This window comes from Colias eurytheme, chromosome 6 (assembly GCF_061535395.1).
Source record: "Colias eurytheme isolate Ceu_HAF_F1 chromosome 6, ilColEury1 Martin Lab GWU primary, whole genome shotgun sequence".
In the NCBI taxonomy this organism is placed as follows: Eukaryota; Metazoa; Arthropoda; class Insecta; order Lepidoptera; family Pieridae; genus Colias; species Colias eurytheme.
This window is the reverse complement of record NC_142985.1, coordinates 10,982,290-11,004,733: the sequence shown is the minus strand read 5'-3', so window position 1 is coordinate 11,004,733 and position 22,444 is coordinate 10,982,290. Positions and strand designations below refer to the sequence as shown.

At 31.3% G+C, this 22,444-nt stretch overlaps 1 protein-coding gene across 1 annotated transcript; it reads right to left on the bottom strand.

The window, feature by feature from the left end:
* Window positions 1–2,839: 2,839 nt before the first annotated feature.
* Window positions 2,840–13,095, bottom strand: LOC149908020 (uncharacterized). The gene is made up of 6 exons (XM_090103150.1): window positions 12,869–13,095; window positions 12,566–12,780; window positions 12,036–12,485; window positions 11,907–11,963; window positions 7,583–7,704; window positions 2,840–4,727 (listed from the first exon to the last, which is right to left on the bottom strand). The coding sequence occupies exons 2-6, from the start codon at window positions 12,693–12,695 to the stop codon at window positions 4,464–4,466; spliced, it is 1,023 nt and encodes a 340-aa protein (XP_089959276.1). The 5' UTR covers window positions 12,696–12,780; window positions 12,869–13,095; the 3' UTR covers window positions 2,840–4,463.
* Window positions 13,096–22,444: the final 9,349 nt, after the last annotated feature.

Below are 22,444 nucleotides of genomic sequence, written 5' to 3'. Positions count from 1 at the left end.
TATTATGTATACCACTTTATTTACACATTAATGAGGTTATTGCTAACTCTATGAATATTTTTTTTTCAACACTGGACTTAGCGCAACCTGCTGGTGCGTTTCATGTTCCAATTAAGCATCAGCATAATTCGGCATTGTGCGGCACTGAGTCGCATTATGCTCTGTAATTGGAAAACAGCCTTCTTCAAAATTTCATTTTTAAACTAAAAACATTTAATGATTCACACAACGCCGCGGCCGTTAATTTATATTATTAATCTTTCAAATATTTTGTTTTCACTACTTTATATATGTGTATTTGTATAAAAATCACAGATAATAAAGGACATATGAACAGATAGTTTATATCTCTGTAATCTGCTTAATCTCTGCTGCTCGGAGCAATTATCAAGCCTGGAGAAGTAACAATTAATTGAACAATAAAGCACTAGTTTGGCCTTTTTGGCTTATGGCAAATTGTCATGCGAAAAAAGAGGACAGATATATGTCAGTTCGACAGTTTAAAATGACATGTAGCCATCACAATTTGTTTTAGTGACCAGTCTGGTCACTAACGCATGGTGATTTTAATTATTGTTTTTGAAGTGAAAAACGTGTTTTCTAGTTTCTTATGTTATTTTCTGTAAAGATAATTTACTAAAGATTACATGGCTTGTGTTGTTCACGGCTGTAAAAGCCGTAGTAGTGGGAAATCGGATGAAGATTGGAATTTGTCTTTTCACAGGTTAGTGTTTTGATCAATTTTTTTGTTAATTGTATTATAAATAAGTTAATTTACGTTATTTTCATAATCATCTATGTTTTATTTAACCGTAATCATTGAAATGAAATCATAATCAGCTTAGTTTTTAGAAAAAATGCAAAATATAACTTCCATAGTGTTGTGCAATTATCGATACTTGAGTAGGTACGAAGTACTTCATTGATAATGACTGCTTTAGGTTAGGAGAAAAAAAAGGTATTTAAGTATGGATTTTATTGTTATTTGCAGGTTTCTGGCTTGAGAAAAAATAAAAGATGTTTGGGTTAAAGCTATAGCACAGGGAAAATTGGTGCTTTGCAGAGATGCTGTGCCACAAGTTTAAGGTGGCATCTATTTTAAATAATAAATATTGTAATTTGGTAATTAAGTATCGAAATAAAATGTTGTAAAAATTTATTTTAAATTTTATTTGTTTTATTTGAAGCAATGTAGTATTTTAATTTTTAAACTTTTACCAATTTTTTCCTGTGGGAATGAGTTATTTTCCGATGTATATTCTGATGTTTAAACTATATAATTGTAAAGTTCCATAAAAACTCATTGAGTAGTTTTTACGTGAAAAAGTATCAAATGTCCATTCTTATATATTTTTGCTTTTATAATATTAGTAGGATACGATTATTGATTTGTAAAAAGATCAACCAGGTGGAAGTCAGATTCGCGCACGAAGGGTTCCGTATAATTCCATGAATGAATCTATGAAAACAGGAAAAAATACGTATCTTTTTACGAAACCATAAAAAACAACCTAAACCGAAATACCTAATAATATTTTTTTATAAATACCACTACCATACAATGCAAGGCAGTCAATACGCATCATAAATGAATAATTCCAAATTAAACGAATCTTAAAATTTGGAATTACCTATCCATAATTCAAAATTAAACGAATCTTAAATTATCTTCAAGCAATTTTATAACTTAATTTTTTTATTTATCGATATTTTAGTATTCGATAAAGTACAAGCACTACCTTTTTAGAACAAAAAGTGGCTACATGTGGATTTGAATGCCAAGCCGATAACAGTGTGTTGTCTCTTTCTATCGCATTAATTAGGGTATTGAATAAAAGATAGCCACTATATAAGAAACGTTCAATTAATTGTTACTTCTCCAGGCTTGTTAATTGCTCCGAGCTCTGCTGTGTGACTGCAGACTGATATTCAGTGTGGAAAATGGAAATTTTCGATGGGCCCTGCAGAGAAAGTACTTGAAACACTGGAGATATAAATTTTGCTGAAAGGAAACATTCCTTTATTTTTAAAATGAAATAGAATCAAAGCTTTCAAAGATTTTCGAAAATTCACTCGCTTTAACCGGGAATCGAACTAACTAAAAAAAAAAAGACGTGTGGCACTCGGGGACTGCCGCGGTAAAGCTATTGCATAGCATGCCTTCAAGCCACACCTCCGAGCCCGTCGGAATGGGGAGCGTGAGGTTTTTTCGTTACGGAATTTCTCGATTCGTTCCCCGCGCTCAAGACCCGCGATAGAAGCTATGCAATAGCTTAAAAGTTATTAAATTATTGAAATCGACACAATCAGCTGCGATAAAAATTGTATTATTCAGCTATGAATAAAAATTATAACCTAAGTGTTTAAACTTTTACGGTACAGTATACCTACGTACCGGTACACTATGTTTATTTATCAATCCTACAACTACTCCATTAACATTTAACGCTTTCTTAATTATTTTCTCTGATGCCACTATTATTTAAACTTTTAAGCATTTCAAACTCGGATATTTTTCCTTATTATTATGATACTTACAATGATAAATATTTTCATGGTTTTAAAAACTAGAATCATTATAATCGTATCTTATATGGTATCATTCTGCTAACAAATTATGATATATTTTGATAAGTTAGTGATTCCAAGGTGATTCCTATAAGCTTTGCAAAAGACAGAAAAGAAAAACAATAAAACGCGGGTAGTTTCTGAGAATGAAACATATCACTGGAAGAAAGAGGATTTATGACAACATTCCACTTTTTACGTGGAAATTCCCAAGGGTTATTTATTTGAAAAAAACACGAATGTTATTTATAATGAAATAAAACACATATACATTGTAAGGCACATTTATTGTGGACGGGAATAATATTCAAGATATTTACATTACAATATATGCTTAATTATCTAAAACAGACATTATTGGCTATTATGAAAATTTCCCGCGAAAAGGTTCTTTACATAACATATTTTAAATAACTAAAGGTAACAATATTAAAATAGGTGTAAAACCTAACTTAACCTAGGTAATACTAAATCTAAAGATATCACATTGAGTATATTAAATTACTTAAGTAATTTATTTAAGTAGATACCTAATCAATCGTAAAATGTTACGATAAAAAATGAACATGCTGACTTATGTCGCTCTATCTATGCCTTAAGAATTAAACCTTTGTTTATTTTTCAACACAAGTTACGCACATTTTAAGTTCCCATTATTACAGTTAAGTTTTAACTTTTCATTAACTTACAAGTAATAGACACCTTATGACTTAAGGCACACAATAAGGCATTTATTGTCCATGTAACTTTTTTGTATTCGAATTGGCTAGTATGAATTTAATATAATATTTAAATTTTGTTGAGCATTGCAAATTAAAATGTTTAGTTTAAACATCTATTATCTATAAGCAAGGAATTGAAAGTGAAAAGTAAACAAACGTTATTCTTAATTATTTACAAATAAACCATACAAAATTACTAACATAAAATCATCCCAGACTATTCATGAATTCGAACCAATTCTTTCGTACAACTCTTAGTTCATATAGTATTATTTACATCATACTTATGATAACAACACTAAATTAAAATTACACTTAATCGCAAAACTATGTAACAAAAATTTCGATCACTCTTATGTTAAGCACCGTTTAAACTCAAAACTAAAGTACTTGACTCGGCCCTAACACCCTAAAATAAAGTCTGCACTATTAATAATAAATGTCAAAATATAATTCCTAGAAATTAAGTCAAATGGGCAAATGCAGATTTGAGCAATTACTATATCGTAAATATTAAGGTTTTTTAATAATAAATTTCGATAAACTCAACAGGACATGTTAATTTTCCATCCGTGGAAAACACAGCAAATTTTTCCCTTGTAAATAAATGACAACACAGCGGTTTTATATAACACATTTTCTTATTCAAATAATTTAGAGATCACTTTTGAAAAAAATAAATGCAAATTTACGAGATTAATATTAATTATCAAGAGTTGCATGATTGTTAACGGTCACAGACTTGAACAAAATCTTATGTCGTTCAACAAAAGTTGTTTTGAAAGCATTGCTATCATAATTGGTATGTATTGGTTACTCACTACTGTGATGTATTGTTCCATTCTATTTACATATGGCACGCTTCTTTTATACATAAGCACCATTCAACTGTTCACAAATAAACATTGGCAGTGATTTGCATTCATTGGATGTATGCATTGCGATTAATGACACCGAGAACTACATATTAAAAAAATGTCATTCACATGTATGGAATTAAGAAATAAATTATTAAATATGTAAAACATTATGTAAAACATTTAAGCAGTTATTTTCTTTCACATAGCACATACATTAACTGGAAGACTTCATATGGCACAAAAAAGTCACAGTCAGTAAGTACCGAAGTCACTCACCACACTTCTGCATTGAGTCACTACACTATCACAGTCACTAGGAACTTATCTTCACGAAACCAATGTACGAGTATCCCGGTCGGAGCCACAATGTTCTGTTCTGTTCTCTCTGGGCGATATTGACTGTATCGTCCTTGAACAGTCGAGCCACTGTGTGTACGGAGCAGGATATCTGGGACTTATCCAAAGGTCTGGAACTGGAGTCGTCGCCAGTTGCACACGAGGTTAAGAGTCGCGGTGCAGCGGCTGGCTGACGGGCCCATACGAAGAAACTGTTTGGTGCGTGGGTTAGGTAGACTACCTGTAATGAAATTTGACTTTGAAACTATTGTTATAGAGGTTATAATCGAATGCATGGTTTCGAATTGTGCCCACATTTGTTTCGGGTCAAAAAATTTAAACTGGTTAACTAGAAATTTAAATTTTAACTGGAACTAGTTACCTTGTAAAAATCGTAACAAAGAAACAAATCATTAGCTCGCATTTCGCATGAATCATACTGACGTGGATTGTTTTGCTGTGTATTAAATATTAATTTGTTATTAAGGTAATAATAATAATTCATGCTAGAATATTAAATAATATTTTTAATCAAAATATTTGCAAAACACAAACAAGCAGTATAATCGAATTATCAGTAGTTTGGCGCGTCTAAACTGCGCACATCTCATAATCTGTTTACAATAAGTACCTATCTTTGTCTAGAGATAACTGCAGTACCTATATTTAGAAATATTGGCCTAATTTTCTGCGTGACTTTTTTAATGCGTAATTGTAGCATTCGTCATTTTAATTTATATAATAGGTAATAGATCAACAAAGTAATTGACAATCATTGGATTTTTATAGAAATATTTTTTTTTTTTTTGAATTGTTGGAACACAAGAATAATATTTTTCCTTTCCGTAATTGGGATGTTTTAAGCAATGTTCCTGAATATCTTCTGATTAGATGATGGTATATTTAGGTATAGGTGAGATAAATTAAAGGTTTTACTAAAAATTTTGAACCATATTTTACTTCTATTATTCCGTGAATTTTATCACTACATAGTATAAAACAAAGTCGCTTTCCCTGTCCCTATGTCCCTATGTCCCTTTGTACGCTTAAATCTTTGAAACTACGCAACGGATTTTGATGCGGTTTTTTTTAATAGATAGAGTGATTCAAGAGGAAGGTTTATATGTATAATAACATCCATTAAGTAGTGGAGAAGTACTGTTATTTTTGAGGTTTCTAATGTGATGTCGTAAAAAATTACATTTATTCCGCTTACATTGCAAACGCAGGCTGAACCCTACGAGTTTTATCAAAATAATGTACTAGGTATTATACACATTGAAAAGGTCTACAGAAAAGTCCGCGATGGTATATGTCTATCTCTTATGGATAACCCACAATAACTTTTTTTTGTCATTTACTTTTTACGACAAATAATGGCTAATTTTCGAAGCGATTTTAACCAATACAGCATTAATCCTTAAGCAATTAAATACCATGGATACATTGTTCATTTAATATAGATCTATATGGCCCTTTACACCGCATGATTTAAGTGAATATTTTCGAAGATATTACAGATTTAAAAATTGCGGGACGTAGCGTTTGCGGCCGCCCGGCTATGTATTTTATACCCGTGCGCATTGCGATGCCGGAGCGGGCCGCTATATTTTTATACCTATACAACGTTCACAATTTTTCTGTAGTGTATTTAGTATCAGCATTGCACCTGTGCGAAGCCGGGGCGGGTCGCTAGTAATATATAAAAATGAATCGCAAAATGTGTTGGTAAGCGCATAACTCGAGAACGGCTGAACCAATTTCGATAATTCTTTTTTTTATTATATTCCTGGAAGTACGAGGATGGTTCTTATGTAGAGAAAACGTAAACATGTACCACGGGCGAAGCCGGGGCGGACCGCTAGTAGTACCTATAATTAATGTTTATCATATATATAATACTAGCTTTCCGCCCGCGGCTTCGCACGCTTTGTCTAAAACATACTAAATTATATACTAAAACCTTCCTTTTGAATCATTCTATCTATTAAAAAAACTGCATCAAAATCCGTTGCGTAGTTTTAAAGATTTAAGTATACATAGGGACAGAGAAAGCGACTTTGTTTTATATATTACTAGCATTCCGCCCGCGGCTTCGCCCGCGTTTTCAGAGAAAAACCCGTTCCCGTAGGATTTCTGGGATACAACCTATCCTATGTCCTTTCTCTGGTATCAAAATATCTCTATACCAAATTTCATGCAAATTGGTTCAGTAGTTCAGGCGTGATTGAGTAACAGACAGACAGACAGAGTTACTTTCGCATTTATAATATTAGTATGGATTTGCGCTGTGACATAGTAGATGGATATTAAAATATATATCGACTACACGTGACCAACCCACACTTGCTCATTAATGTGCTTTTAACCCTGTTAATGATCCAACAGCAGTTTAATAAAATTGAAATAATATGCTTTTATTGGAAAATAAATTTATATTACAAATTTGAAATAGTCGGTTTCTTTTCTATACTAATATTATAAAGCTGAAGAGTTTGTTTGTTTGAACGCGCTAATCTCGGGAACTAGTGGTCCGATTTGAAAAATTCTTTCGGTGTTGGATAGCCCATGTATCGAGGAAGGCTAAAGGCTATATATCATCACGCTAAGTCCAACAGGAGCGGAGCCACGCGGGTGTAACCGCGCGGCACAGCTAGTCATAGATAAAACAAACACTGATAATGAATCATTAAATTACCTCTGGTTTATTCATGAAATCAAAATGTGGTTAAAGTATTTTTAGATCTGAATCTTCAAATAAAGATCTGCAATTCTTATGGCAGATGGTTCTTAAGTATTTTATGTATGAATGATTATTTAATATGTCCTGTTTCTTGGGGTTTAGCAAAGTTAAAGATACCAGCCTTAGCTCAAATCATAATAGGTTTAGTGATCCTGATATGAAATGGTGCATATGATGCTCCACCAGAGAACTTAATACTTAAAACTAGTACCATAAAAACTAAAAGTAAATAATATACCGTACCAGTACATAAACACACACTGCTATAAATACGAAGGTATCCCTTAAGTTACTTCAAACACATTCCGAATATTTCCTCGCGAATAGTGTCTATTTACGTAAAGCCAACTTACTTGCGCGTAGACTAAATACAGCCCAGGCTCCTTTATAGTGAAATAGTTGGTGTTCAGCTCTATTTTGGTTTCGCTGTTCTTGGTCGATACCTCCGTGTCTCGCACCCACGGGCCCACTATAGCTGGAATGTAAAATACTTATGTTATAGAGGAAATATTTGTAGCAAATAAACTCTGAAATTACAAGTTTAAATTGAAAATTCTTTCGGAAGCAGAAACCTACATTATTTGTGAGTGGCTCAGGCTAGAAGTTTTTAATTGTAGAATTTTAAGGAGGACGACTACATACCATAAAACAGTAATTCTATCTAACTTGTACTAAAACCTAATAAATTATACACTAAAACCTTCCTCTTAAATCACTCTTTCTATCAAAAAAACCGCATCGAAAACCGTTGTGTGTGTTCTTATTGATATTTATAGACTTCAAGTTTTATACATTGTATCGAGATGGGATTCGCATAATAATAAGTCAGAAGTCAGAACTTATAGTTTCGCACATGTCTAGAACTAAGGTCAGCCTTGAAATCCTGTCGTCCGCAAAAACTACGAGTTTCTGAGAACGGGTTGGAATATTTTTAGACGATATTTGTTTTGAGTAAAATTATGATTTTAAAGTTTTAATGGAAAATGGAAAGATTTTCATGAGAAAGCATAAACTTTTAATAATTTTAATAAAGGCCACACTCGTATTATTTAATAAATTTAATACGATTTGGCCTCTATCATAGTTATGCATTTTATTTGATAAAGGTAAAAAATAAAATGTGTGGTTTTATGAAACCACGGTAAAAGTGAAACTGTTCGAACGGTTCCGAACACTGCTTTGTGTAGCGCACGTCGCGTGACGGTCGGCTGCCGAGTAGGTATACCTACTCGGCAGCCGCGATACACACACCAAAAAGTTTGAGACGATGTAATAAAAGTTTCACTTTAAAAACTGTGGTAAATCTATTTCTTTCTGTATTCATAAAATAATTTGGAAAATCCAAAAGTGCACGCCTCGTAATTTTTTTTTAATAAATATTTATTAATTATTATTTTTGTTTATTTAATAACAATTAAACCACATCGAATCAGACCCTGAAAAATGAAAGGGTTCTATTCCTGAGCATACTCAAGCGTAAGAGAAAAAAAAAGACTCGATCAGTAAAGTATTTCGGTCGCTATCGTGTTAACAAGAAAAAGGATCCGCACATACAGACACACGGACGTCCAAGACAGAACTTTTTTAAACTGTTTTTTAACTAGTTTAAATAACAAAAATGACATCAAAAATATCATGAACGTTAAAAATAGTGTTTTTTCTTAATATGTGTGTATATGTATTATCTTACAAGTGCAATGTATGATACATAAAGACATTTTAAGTTTGAAAAATCAGATGTTTTGCGCGAAGTGACAGTATTGTGTTGCAGTGTTGAATTATTAAAATCAATTTAGCCGTCTAGGATAGAGAACACTATGTAAAGGTATAAATTATAATAAAAAAATATAGGGTTTATACTTTATAGTAAACAAAGACTTTTGTGATTACATACTAAGTTAATTATATGTACTAACAACTAAAAGATATACCTATAGGCTATATACAATAATTGTTAATTTGTGTAAATATTGTAATTGAAATCAATCAGGACAAATCAATATTAGCTGTTTACAATGAACACATGATAAGCAAAACGTGCGTACTATTCGCTAAACTCGATTTCAGCAAATATCGATTGTAATACAAAGCCTTTGTCCTACGTCAATATACTATTTATTATCCCCATAGAAGGAACATAAACACGGAAAACTATTTGATATAAGTTCGCCGTCGGCATAATACCGCAAATAACGTCACGTCACATCATCTATATATGTATGTATATATGCATGTTTAAACTTTGTCTAAATATGTATGTTCATTCCGTACTTCTATCATTAGATTCCTCATTCCGTAGTAATTAAACCGTCTCTACTCGTTTGAAACTATTATTTCAATATTATGTTATTTGGAACTATTTTGTTCAAGCAGGTTTAATAAATAGGTACGGCTGACCAGTGACCGCTGAATAAAATAGGATACTTATATTTACAGATATACATAGTTATAGATGATGGATATCCCGAACGAAGACAGGATAAGCTAGATTTATCATAAACTAGCTGTGCCCCGCGGTTTTGCCCGCATTGCTCCGCTCATATTGCTCTTAGCCTGATGATATATTACATAGCCTATAGCCTTCCCCGATAAATGGGCTATCTAAATAGTAATACATATCTAATAGTTCATGAGATTAGCGCGTTCAAACAAACAAACTCTGAAGCTTTATAATATTAGTATAGATATTGATACGTATTTACTACACGGTAAGGACAAAATATTTCATAACGGTTACCTCTTACGTTTAAAATGGCTGACTCGGATATCGTCGTCTGCGAAATGTACAAGTCGGCAATGCTAATTATGCGGTGACCGAAATACTTAGTTTAAAATAGTTCGATTGACTATTCGCTTATACAAATATAGTAAGAGCTTGTTAATCTGATATTTCTTTTATGAATACCGTAGCTTTTTGAGAGATCCGAGGTGGGGGTCATTTATGGATTACTTTCCGATCGATAGGCAATTTTGGGATTACATTGTTGTGCTGGCCTGAATTACAAATAATTCAACTTCTGTAAATTGAAAATATTTCTTTTGGGTCTAGTTGAAACCACACATACTTACACTATACAAGTAAAGTATCATTTAACATTTAAAATATCATTGCTTTAGCCTTCAGGCAAGTTAACGCGTGGAACGTTGTTTTTACTTAAGGCCTATTTTAGTGGCGGGCTTTATTCTATCCCACAGTCCACAGATTATGGACCAATTAATAAATAAAGGTATTTTATCATTTATTAAATTAAGCTGAAACTAGAGCAATATAGTTCACCTATATTCCTATTTTTTATCACTGTTTATATACTGGTATTCTATATAGATTTCAAGTGGTACTTAAGTAATTTTTCAATGACGTGATTATATGATTATTAGTGATTGTATTATGTGGTAATTGCGATCATTTATTGCGGTTAAGTGATCTATGAGTAACAAAGATAATGTCTTTCCTATGAAAACGAAGAAAATAAACATTCACATATTTACCCGCTCTAAAAACTCAAGGCTCATTAATAACTCGATCAATTAAATGTATTTCTAACGAAAAAAAAATTAATAAATCGTGTACCTATGACACTTTCGCAACAAAGTTGTTACTTTAATTATGGTGACTTATCACTCACACGTGTCTGCATGTTTGGCTTCCTGTATCACAAAAAAACTGTTTTCTTCATACAATATTTGCAATTAAAACATGTAGGTATTTTTTTTTAAGTTTAAAACTATATGCATCGAATTAACACTGAAAAATGATGGAGGAGGAAAATTACGATGGAAGAATAATAAAAATTAATAACTTGAGGGGAGAACCGAGAAACATACTTCTCAATTTAATATTTTCAAACCAAAGCAATGCTAACTAGTAACTACTAACTACACATCCATAAATTTTATATTACATTATTTTGGATTAAAAATAACATACTAGAAGAGCAACAAGTTCTTACTGTAAAGCTTTATTTGTGTGAAACTGATATTTAGATATCATGCACTTAGATATAAATTACAATTAAAATGTTATTCAATATTGGTATGCAGATGGCAATTTTAATTGTTTCCAATGAGAAACACTACCATTCATTGAGAGATATTAAAAAAGAAATTATATAACAATGTCTAGCCCTTAATTACCACCAGCAGTTAATCAAAACACACATATAAATACAGTTATGGTAATTTAAACCTAATAACAATGCATAAAGGTTTATAATCAGTTGTAAAGTATTTCAATTGTTCACACATCCTGTGGTATGTAAATAAATTAACATTATAATCGCATATTTCTGAGATTATGATATTCTGCTTTGTTAGCATAGAAATATCAGCTGATGTGGCGATTGGTTTTTTTGTCTTGCATTCATTATGCATTATATTCATATAGGACACCTTATTTTAATAACTAAAATAAAACTTAATTATGAAATTGGTGGTTAGATTGAAATAGAGTTGAAATTTTAGACTAAATCACTACATAGTATAAAACAAAGTCGCTTTCTCTGTCCCTATGTCCCTAAGTATGCTTAAATCTTTAGAACTACGCAACAGATTTTGATGCAGTTTTTTTAATAGATAGAGTGATTAAAGAGGAAGGTTTTAGTATATATAATTTATTATGTTTTAGACAAAGCGGGCAAAGCCGCGGGCGGAAAGCTAGTAAATTATAAAGGTACTTACATTGTGTTCCTAAATTTATCTCCCTCATAGCACCATTGAATTGTACGACTAGAGGCTCTGAAATGAAGATCAATTATTTATTTCTGTTTGCTCGTACTAAATAAATTTATTTCCAATTAAATAAAGTACCTTTTTGGAAGACTGATAAATCATAAGAAGGATTTTTATCATGACTAGGATTCTTTTTGCTTGAGTCTAAAAGTAACATATCTTCTCCGAGGTCTTCAACATATAACCTTCTAGCATTCGGTGAGATCTCATCTTTGAATTCCATTCGAGGCTCTCTTGCTTCCAGACCTCTTTGACGGGGCCTCAAATGAGAGACTAATGGACTCTGTATAGTCTTATCTGGGTGTATAACTCCATCTCTTAAATTCTGTATGAGAAATTGGTCTCGCAAAACGTCGAGCTGCTTTCTCATGGATATCATCTCATTCCAATAATAGAAAGCTATCGAGCAACTTATTATCATACATATAACACTTAGTAAAACGTTTAAAACGAACATGAGCTTAATTTTCTTAGAAGACGCTATGGAGAAGGTCGTATTTATATGCACGCCGACGTCCGCTGGTTTTTCTACAAATAAAAATATCGAGATAAATAAAAGAACTTACAACAAATTTTGAATGAAATATTTCCATGGAACTAAAAATCACCTGTTTGCAGATGAATGACAGTCCCGTCGTTTACTTTTGGATTTTTACCCGTGTTCAAAAATATGTTCGCCGCACCTGCTGAATTAAGTGGGACACCTTCGCTTAAATTAATTTTTCTCTCGCCGTCCATTATAAATATTTTGAACTGTACAGAGTACTATAGTAGTACGCACATATTTTGTTTCATACAATCATTGGTGTAGGCGTCGTCGTCCCTAAACAAAGGAAGTAAAGCATATTAAAAGTTCGCACGGACCACACGATAACCAGCAGTTGATAACAAAAAATAACACTGTTACATACCACAATTATATACACGTCGGCATTTAATTATTTAATACACACTTGTTTAGTTCTACATTTGCAAATTTTTACTTATCACTAAAAACGAGTCCGTCCACCGCACAAAAACAAACAAAAAAGTAAATAACACGAGAGAAACTTTCGATTCGTCCGTTCCACTGCTTGCTGGCATTGGAGCGCGCGCGCGGCTTGACCGCAACTGTCGACGCGCCAAATTCAAATTGCCTACTGCTGGCCACCCGCCACAGACACAGAGTATAGAGTATAGACTGCGAAAGGCGAATGTGGGCCGAGAATCGTCAAGCATTCGTCGTTTGTTCAACAGTTAATAGCGTATTAAGTTTTAAGTGTTTAACATCGGCAACTTAAATACTATAGAAAATTGCAATAGTCAGCAAATATTTTAAGCTTGATAAATTATCCAATGGGAATAACTAAGTATAGTACATTATAATTATCTATCAGTTATAACAGTAATAACAGTTTACAAAATATTAAACTAATAACAGTTTACAAAATATTAAACTATGCCAATTACTAATTTTTATCCTTTATATAATTTTAATCCTTGGAAAATAATAGTGTTTATTAATTATAATAATCCCAATGTTCAGATAACTTTCACGTTGATATTATTTTACAGTCTGTGGTGAAAAACTTAATAGATAATTTTTTTCATGAAGGATTCATTCGTTTTTCAAATGGAATTTCGTAATTACGTTACCTACGATTAATTCTATTCAAAAAGTACTAATTGAAGTTATTACACTAAATTGTAAATCAATTACCAATTTTTAGGTATCATTAGTGTTTCAAAACTTCATTGATTATTTTAAATTTATAAAACTGAAAATAGTACCGGTAAGTTTAGTAATTAGTTAAGTTATTATTTTGAGAAATTTGACAACGCGACGTTTAGATCCATATTAATAAATATTAGTAACGTTGATGTTATATTTTTATATATTTCATAACGTTTTTATAATCCTTTTTAGTAAATGTTTAAAGAATATAAAATTTGTGAATATTATATTCTAATATGTAGGTATTTTTGTCTTTAACTTTTTGTTTTATTGTAAGATTAAAATCAGGGAAATTCCCAATCCTTTTGAAACATCGTTTTGATTATTTTATTACGTGTTTGTTCACCATAAGTACTATTTGCTTGTGTTGAATTCCCGCAACTCTTATCTCAGGTAGTTAGGAAGATTAAATGTAACCGGTAACGTTATATCCCAATATTAAACCGTAGCTCCTACTGAAAACACAATAACCATAAGTATGCCAATGATACTATATAATATATATTACTTATAACATCATTGATGTAATTCCATAACCAACTGTATACAAAATTACTTGTAGGTGTCGTGATTACATGAAAATCAAATCTTGTACCTGCCTAAATGCGAACATTTTCCGAGTGTTGAAATGAATATGGAATGACCCAATTTTAATCTATTGATGGACAACAACACAATGATAAACCTAGAGAATGGAGATTACGGTATTTATGATTGTTTTCACGTGGAATTTTTCGAGCTATCCAGATATTATATTGTTCCTATGCGGTTTATAGAAACAGCTTACTTCGACAAGGTAATTGTAATTTTATTGTTAGTTTGAGAGGGAGAAACAATATGCATTTATGCCTAATTTTTGAATGAATAGGTATTTACGTGTACATGATATTATTTTGAATACATTTTGTATTTTCAAAATGAGAAATCCTCTAAGGAGATATCAGTCGCTTGAAAATTAATTTAAATTATATGTTTAGTTATAAGCACTCTTACTTTATATATCGTACTTATTATTTACTGCGCCTTTTACAAGAGTGAGGTACTTAGGTGCATCTTTTATCATAAGTTGGAAAAGATCTCGCGAAAGCCTCCTTTGGCAATTTCTTTAAATTTTTCTGTTCTCGTGAAGACATTCTCTTGTCTCCGAAATAATTAGTATCTAGACTAGTTTACGTCGTCGTCTTAATAAGAGAAGTCCAAATGGTAATACTGCGGATAAATCAAGCTTTTCAATTGTTTCCAATTGTCCTTTAAAGTTATGTACCTACCTAGTTAAATACTTCGATGTTTTTATTTGACTTTTAAATCTCGAAGGAATGATTTTTGCTTGTTTTCTATATGGATCCCACGTTGTTGTAGTGGGAACGCACACGGGCTACCTGCTCTAAATTTCACGATAAAATATTGAAGGGCGGATGAAGGTGATACTAGTCAGCTATAAATCAGATACTATCGAGATGTATTAATAATTAACTTATAATTAATACGTGAACCTTTTTTCGAATGTTTTTATTTTTTGTGTGCTGTTTCTGTCACAGATATTGTTTTTGGTTGGGGATTGGAAATGACAAGCTATAGACCATAGGCTACCTACTGGGATTAATTTTTTATTTTAAATTTATCTACATAAATATATATATTGATACTGCATTCAGGAATATTATCGTCTGTGGTATGCGAGCCAGCTGCATCCAACTCGGCTGCTAAGGACTCATGCACACGAACCTGTTATAATTTATGTCCAGGAATGAATCGAATCTTTTTGCTTGCGGTTCAATTTTCTCAAACATTTCCTGTAGAAATAAAATGAATCACAGTTGCTGGAAGCCATTTTTTAAGTCAGTTATTTTTTTAAATGATAAATACTTATTATTGTGTTGTAATTAATGATCTAATAGGCAGAATACACGTAGAGAACGATTACTGTTATAATTTATGTCCAGGAATGAATCGAATCTTTTTGCTTGCGGTTCAATTTTCTCAAACATTTCCTTTAGAAATAAAATGAATCACAGTTGCTGGAAGCCATTTTTTAAGTCAGTTATTTTTTTAAATGATAAATACTTATTATTGTGTTGTAATTAATGATCTAATAGGCAGAATACACGTAGAGAACGATTGTATCTTTGTGAGATAATTATGTATAGTTACATCACGTCATAATATATAGTGATAATGCGCGTTTGTCACTTTTTTTATCAAATCCACTACAACTACGTAATTTACCCAGTACATATATTAAAAATAAATAAAAATTTGCTAAAGTGCTTAATTCTTTTTGGTAAAAATAATAGGTAAAGTTAATTTTATAACACTATAAATCAAAACAGTGACACTTATATAGGCAAAAACCCTTTCCTTTGAAAAAAAGTGTGGCAGATGTGAAATCCATCTGGTTCAGGTTCTGAAGAACACGGAAATTCACTTTATGCGGAATTTATATACTCATATCATAAGATATTTTTAAAATTGCATGCTCGATTTGGAATAGGTCACACCTGTAAATAATGCAGGAAAATGATATTTAGGGATTTAAATTAGACGATTATTAGTAGTAGAGTATTAAATTAGATTTGTAAGATGTTGTTATTAAATTATTAATTATCTAATTATTGTTAAAATTTACAGGACTTACCAATACAAATTAACATACTTAATTCTGATAATGACTTCTAATTATTAATCGTAACAAATAAATAATTATTAGTTAGAACTCACTCATTAGTAAATTTTTGATTATAATGAAACAACTTCGATTAATAAATAGTTGTTAGGCAGTTGTTGTAGAAGAATTTCGACAATTCCGTTTTTTGCACGCCTCATAAGCGAAGCGTTGAGGTGGGTACTACGGTACTACTGTCACTTCGCGCAAAACATCTGATTTTTCAAACTTAAAATGTCTTTATGTATCATACATTGCACTTGTAAGATAATACATACACACACATATTAAGAAAAAACACTATTTTTAACGTTCATGATATTTTTGATGTCATTTTTGTTATTTAAACTAGTTAAAAAACAGTTTAAAAAAGTTCTGTCTTGGACGTCCGTGTGTCTGTATATGTGCGGATCCTTTTTCTTGTTAACACGATAGCGACCGAAATACTTTACTAATCGAGTCTTTTTTTTTCTCTTACGCTTGAGTATGCTCAGGAATAGAACCCTTTCATTTTTCAGGGTCTGATTCGATGTGGTTTAATTGTTATTAAATAAACAAAAATAATAATTAATAAATATTTATTAAAAAAAAAAATTATGAGGCGTGCACTTTTGGATTTTCCAAATTATTATTATTTTTATTTCAAGAGGATGAACACTAACAAACTTGATCGCTATTTTTAGAAAATGCGAAATAAGTACATTATAATTAGTGTTAGGAAGATACTAGCACAGTATTACCATTAGTGATACTAGTTCCTATTCATCGTACCCTAATATAAGATGAGTTAGAAATAATTTAAAATACCTGGAAAGAATGCAACGAAATGTAATACATTATTTGTATGTACCATAAACGAAAATGAGGTTAGACTGAGGTTAAAGATAAGCTTATCGGTTAATAATTGACCAAATACTAGGTACTTTAGACCGTTTCTAGGGTTAAAACTTAAAACCATGAACTAATAATTATGGCCACATTAAAAAAAAAGCTCAATTGTCAGAACCATTTTCAAAAATGGAATGTTTTGTTTTACCATAGACAAGTCTTAACTTCTTGTCAAATATAGCAGACGTTATTTTGCAAACGCGCCACACGGTATGCCCAGATGGAATAGAGGGAATGAGATTCGGAAAACGCGCATGTCATGTACTAAGCAGTAAGCACGTTATTATTAGATTGCTATAATTAATATTTTAAACCTTTAACATCTGTTCAATTGGATTGAGTTAATTTTAGAGATTGAGTAGTAAATTTATTTATTTTGTCATTATTTATAGTTTCTATGAATGAAGATATTACATCAAATACCAACGAAATATCAATACGGTCTACTGTATTTCTGGGACCTTCCTCATTATAAGTATTAGGTTCATTATTTCGTATTTGGGTTTAGAAAAGTACCAGTATAGTTGTCTTTAACGCATTTATAGGTGGGGACAAATGTAAATCTCTCAGTCTGTCATAGATCTGTACGAGAACGATAGGATCAAGGAGAGATTAGCGGAATAATCCTTTAAGTATTGATAATACATATAAGCATTTTAAGGAAATGCTTTGAAATAGGAATATGAAATTTTTACCGTTGATACCAAGATTGTCTTCCGTGTGAAACCACCGGGCACAAATAGTAAGGCTATAAAATAACTTATCACGCGACCACTGGAACGTGTCACTAAAATGCTAACTTAATTACATTATTTAATACTTGGAATAATTAATGAGTGTCGCGTACTATGGACGCTAAATTATGCTAAAAGAAATTGGAGCAGTCTCTTGAATGAATCACTTCAGTAGGGTTGCTGCGAGACTGAAATATTAATGTAAATAAGATGTAGCAGGTAAGTGATGTAAGGCCCTTATCTTATTCAACGTTATAATCCATTTGTAAAATAACATTTTGCGACAAAAAATTAAAAATTACGTGTAATACATAAAATTATGTTAAATATACATTTTATATTAAAGAAAACGAGAACTCTTTTTTAGTAAGCAACCAAAAAAAGTTACTTTAGAAAAAATTTCTGCGTGGAAGCGTGGAAGTAAAGCTGGGAAAAACATGATAAAGAAATTAAACACCTAATTTCATATTCAATAGAAAAATATGCAACCCTAGCACACTGATTCATTCAGATGTTTTAAAAATGCAACGATAGCATCGATGTTGAAAAACTGATAAAATGATATCTCCTTTGTTACCCAATCGTTGTAAGGTATTCTAATTTTAGTGAAAACGCATGTAGGTAATGAATCACGAAAACGTAATGAACTGTTGGTAGAGTAAGCATATTCATCATTTATGAGTGTTCAAAAAGGTGGTATATTGAACCATTATACATATTTAAAAAATAAACAAAATGGAACACATAGTACTTACCTAACATTTGATTCTTTATTCAAATTTTATTATATTTTTTTTATTTGTCACATTTCATAGCAACAGTACCTACCCACATAATCTGATTTCCACAGATAAACTTTGTATTTATTTGAGAAACTGAAAAAAAATCCTTATTCGTAATACATAAATCTCTGTACTCATTCCGCACCACCATACATCAATTCAATCACTTAGCATAAAACATTAGATAATAAAGTCAGGGCCTGCTTTAGTACACACTTTTATAAGGACCATAAAAACAGTTACATTCATGTTCTTAAATAATAATTAAAATAATATAAGGCTATCCTTGACTCAAAAAAAAACTCGAGTAACTAGTAAACCCAAAAAAAAAATCTCAAGATTTCGTTCATTGTGTACGTTTATATGGCCCAAAGTATTACTTCAATGGAAGTTATTGCTTTTCAAGTTCGGCGCCCAACTTCAAAAACTAACACCGTCCCTGTTTAAAGTACTGTTTCAAACAAAAATATCTCGAGAATTCGCTAATTGATTTCCGGGGTGAGTAAGGCCGTCAATGGCCTGGCCCACTTACCATTACGGTATCGGCGAGGTCGTATAATGACACTACATACAAATTGTTAGGATTATTCTTACGGGCTTAACGATTCCAATCACTATTATACCTATGCATGCCGGTAGCCTGGAAGATATCGTTGCCTAGCGATAAGACCTCCATTTCTTTGTTTTATCTTCTATCCGTGTTTTATTGTGCGCAATAAAGAATAATCTATTTATGTACTTATATCCAAGTTTTTATGCAAAATACCCTTCCTGTTTAAAATTAAAATGACGTATTTGAAACAGGAGCTTTGTTGCGTGCAACGGTATTAAAAAACGCATCTTCGTTTTCAGTATGACCTGCATCTCGTTTCAGTGTAAAATTTAATGCTTATCAATATGAAAATAAATTTGAGAATGAATTTCGCGTTCTTTGTTTCCGTTGAAACATGTGCGTGGCCTCACGCAGGTACTTCGAAGAAAGCGACATCATGACATTCCTTTATGGGTGATGATTTGTAGCACTTTATTACGAAATACATGTTCAAAATAACATAAAGCCTAGTTCTAGCTGTTGTTTGTTTAGTATTTTATACCTATGTGAGTCATTTGAAATTTATGCTGGTACACTGGGGCACCTTATTATTAAATTAATGAATTCCTTAAATATTCTCAAATCATCTTTCACAACGCTTTAAATTATAATTACGAATAATTAATTCTACGTTGGCTTAGGTGAGGTCGCTATTTTGACCATAGGTACTATGTGTATAATATGACAAAAATGATATAAAACAAATATTTCTGAGATTAACGTACCTATATAGGGTACCTAAAATATTATTTATTTGATATGAAAGTTATCTATAGAATAGAGACAATAAAAGAGGCGGGCAACCATAAATTTCGCTAAAAATAAATGATAAATGACATGCCTATTATCCTAATGGTTATTCTATTTAACACAGTTCTTGTTCATAGTATCGCAAGTGATGAATGAATCAGATAGTAGTTGAATGAACTACTTTCGTGGTATAAAGGTAACGCCTACTCCGTCATGTACGCCATGGCTCTTGGAAAAAAAAACGTTGAATTTTTCTAATTTCCTACACACGTGTATAACGGTAGCACGTGTAAAATATTGCTGTGTAGAAAAATAAAATTTAAGAATTCTGTATATTTTATGTATTATATTCGAGAGAAGTTTTGAATATAAGTAGGTATATGTATGTAAATAAATAAATAAATAATAAATAAATAAAATTGTTTTATTTCAGGAATTGTCCCTTCCCATATGCAAGTTACAAAGTTACAAAGCTACAAAGTTGTAAAGATAGGTATATAAACAAAGTATTTTTAAATTCTTTCTTTATTTATAGTAAAACGTAAGGAAATCGGAATAAGGATATTCCAAATATTGTTTTTGTGTTCCATTTCTTTTTCTTATAAGTTTCATTGCCCCTGCGCTAGTGCGCTACAGGTATATCTAGCTCATACAGTAAAAAAAAAACGTTAACCAGAAACGAAATTTAATTTATTACTAATAGCCCATATGTCTACATGACTAATCTATATTTTCTCTAAAGTAGACAATCATGAATTGACCTTATGAAAACACAAAAAATACAGTTATCCTTATGTATGTCAGACCGTTAGTGACATAGTCCTCGCCAGAAGGAACAGTCTAAAGAGTGAGAGCGGTCCTGTTAGTGTAAATAATAATATATTTGTTCATTTTTAACGGTTTATGGTCTGGTAAATCTTGTGGCCTAGTTCAGTAAAATTAGGTTACTTTCCCTTTTAACTTGTTGTAGTCAGTATCATCTATACATTCATCTACATTTTAATCATGATTTTTTAGCCAAATTATACTGGTCATAAGATCAAGAATTATTTTCTAAGTAAAACTAAGTATACTGTATAAATTAGCTCTATATAGAGGAGTATCTAGTATACTAGAGAAAAAAGAGCCTACTTTGCCTTTACTGATTGTGTATAATATAATGCAGTAATAAATATCAGATATTCATGATTTTTCTAAATTGGTGTATATTTTTATAAACGTATTTTATTTATTCTTTACAATCTGATACATTAATTTAATTAACACTATTTGTTTGTATATTGCATGAGAAAAATACGCAAATCGTTTCACAAAATTCACATAAAGTTTGTTGAACTTTGCATTACGTTGAAATAAAAATATTAATGTAAATAAGGGCACGAGTCACATTCAGGAAAATGTAAGTGAAGTAACGACGTACTTATGAATAGTGAACAGCTGAAATTTCGTCCAAGTGCAATGAACCCTCGGTCCTTGCAAAGAGGAAGGAAGTTCTAAATTTGAAATTCGCACAGATTGCATACTTGTATTAGAGTATTGAATAACACAGACTCAAAATAATATTTTGTCAAAACGATCAGAGAGTTTTAGAAAAGAAACAATATCAAAAGAATCCATAAGTAGCTTTGCGAAATTCAATGAATGGCGAAAACATTATACTTTTCAATATTTAGTCATGCGTTACTTCGTTTGTGGAAGAAACTAGGAGCATACAAGGTTTTACTTATAAGTTTTACTTATTATTTGTTTTGTAAATACTTAGGGATGTTATTTTTATTAGGGAAAATAAACCCAATATAAGACTAAGTTTATTCAGAAAGCTTAAAATATACTTAGATACATTTTGTTTACTTTATAGTTTATTGCTTCCAGAACCTTCAGGGCAATTATAGTCGTGTTTTAGGGCTATTATATTATTATAATATAGTTTGTTTATCAACATATATTTTCAAAACAAAAATAGTATTTTTGCACCGTATTAAGAAATGATTCTGCTTTTCTATACATTTGAAATAACTTTCAATTATAGTCTCTATTTCCTGTACAATTCGATAACAATTAAAATTAGTATGTGTTTATAATGCATCTCAAAGGTGACTTTCAGGTATAATCGGGGACATTTCCTTGATCACGTGACATTATGTAAGAATTTACTATTATTGATATTATCGATCTATGAAATACGACACTGTAATATCGAGACATTGTTTACATTATTTGATGTATTATAAATAGCTTTGTAGTGGTGTGAGTTGGATTTTTTCGTGGGATGAGGTTGCGCTTAGGTTTGCACTAGATTTTGCAAAAGTTAGTTATTGATTAATTATTAATATACGCAATATTTGCAACGTGATTGTCGAAGTCA

Bases quoted from the DNA above. Each gene is read 5' to 3' on its own strand.
- LOC149908020 (XM_090103150.1), bottom strand. From the start codon at position 12,695: ATGGACGGCGAGAGAAAAATTAATTTAAGCGAAGGTGTCCCACTTAAT. The intron at 7,705-11,906 runs GTAAGTACCTTT...TTTACATTCCAG, and splicing joins GATAAATTTAGGAACACAAT to CTATAGTGGGCCCGTGGGTG. The intron at 4,728-7,582 runs GTAAGTTGGCTT...ATTTCATTACAG, and splicing joins TGTATTTAGTCTACGCGCAA to GTAGTCTACCTAACCCACGC.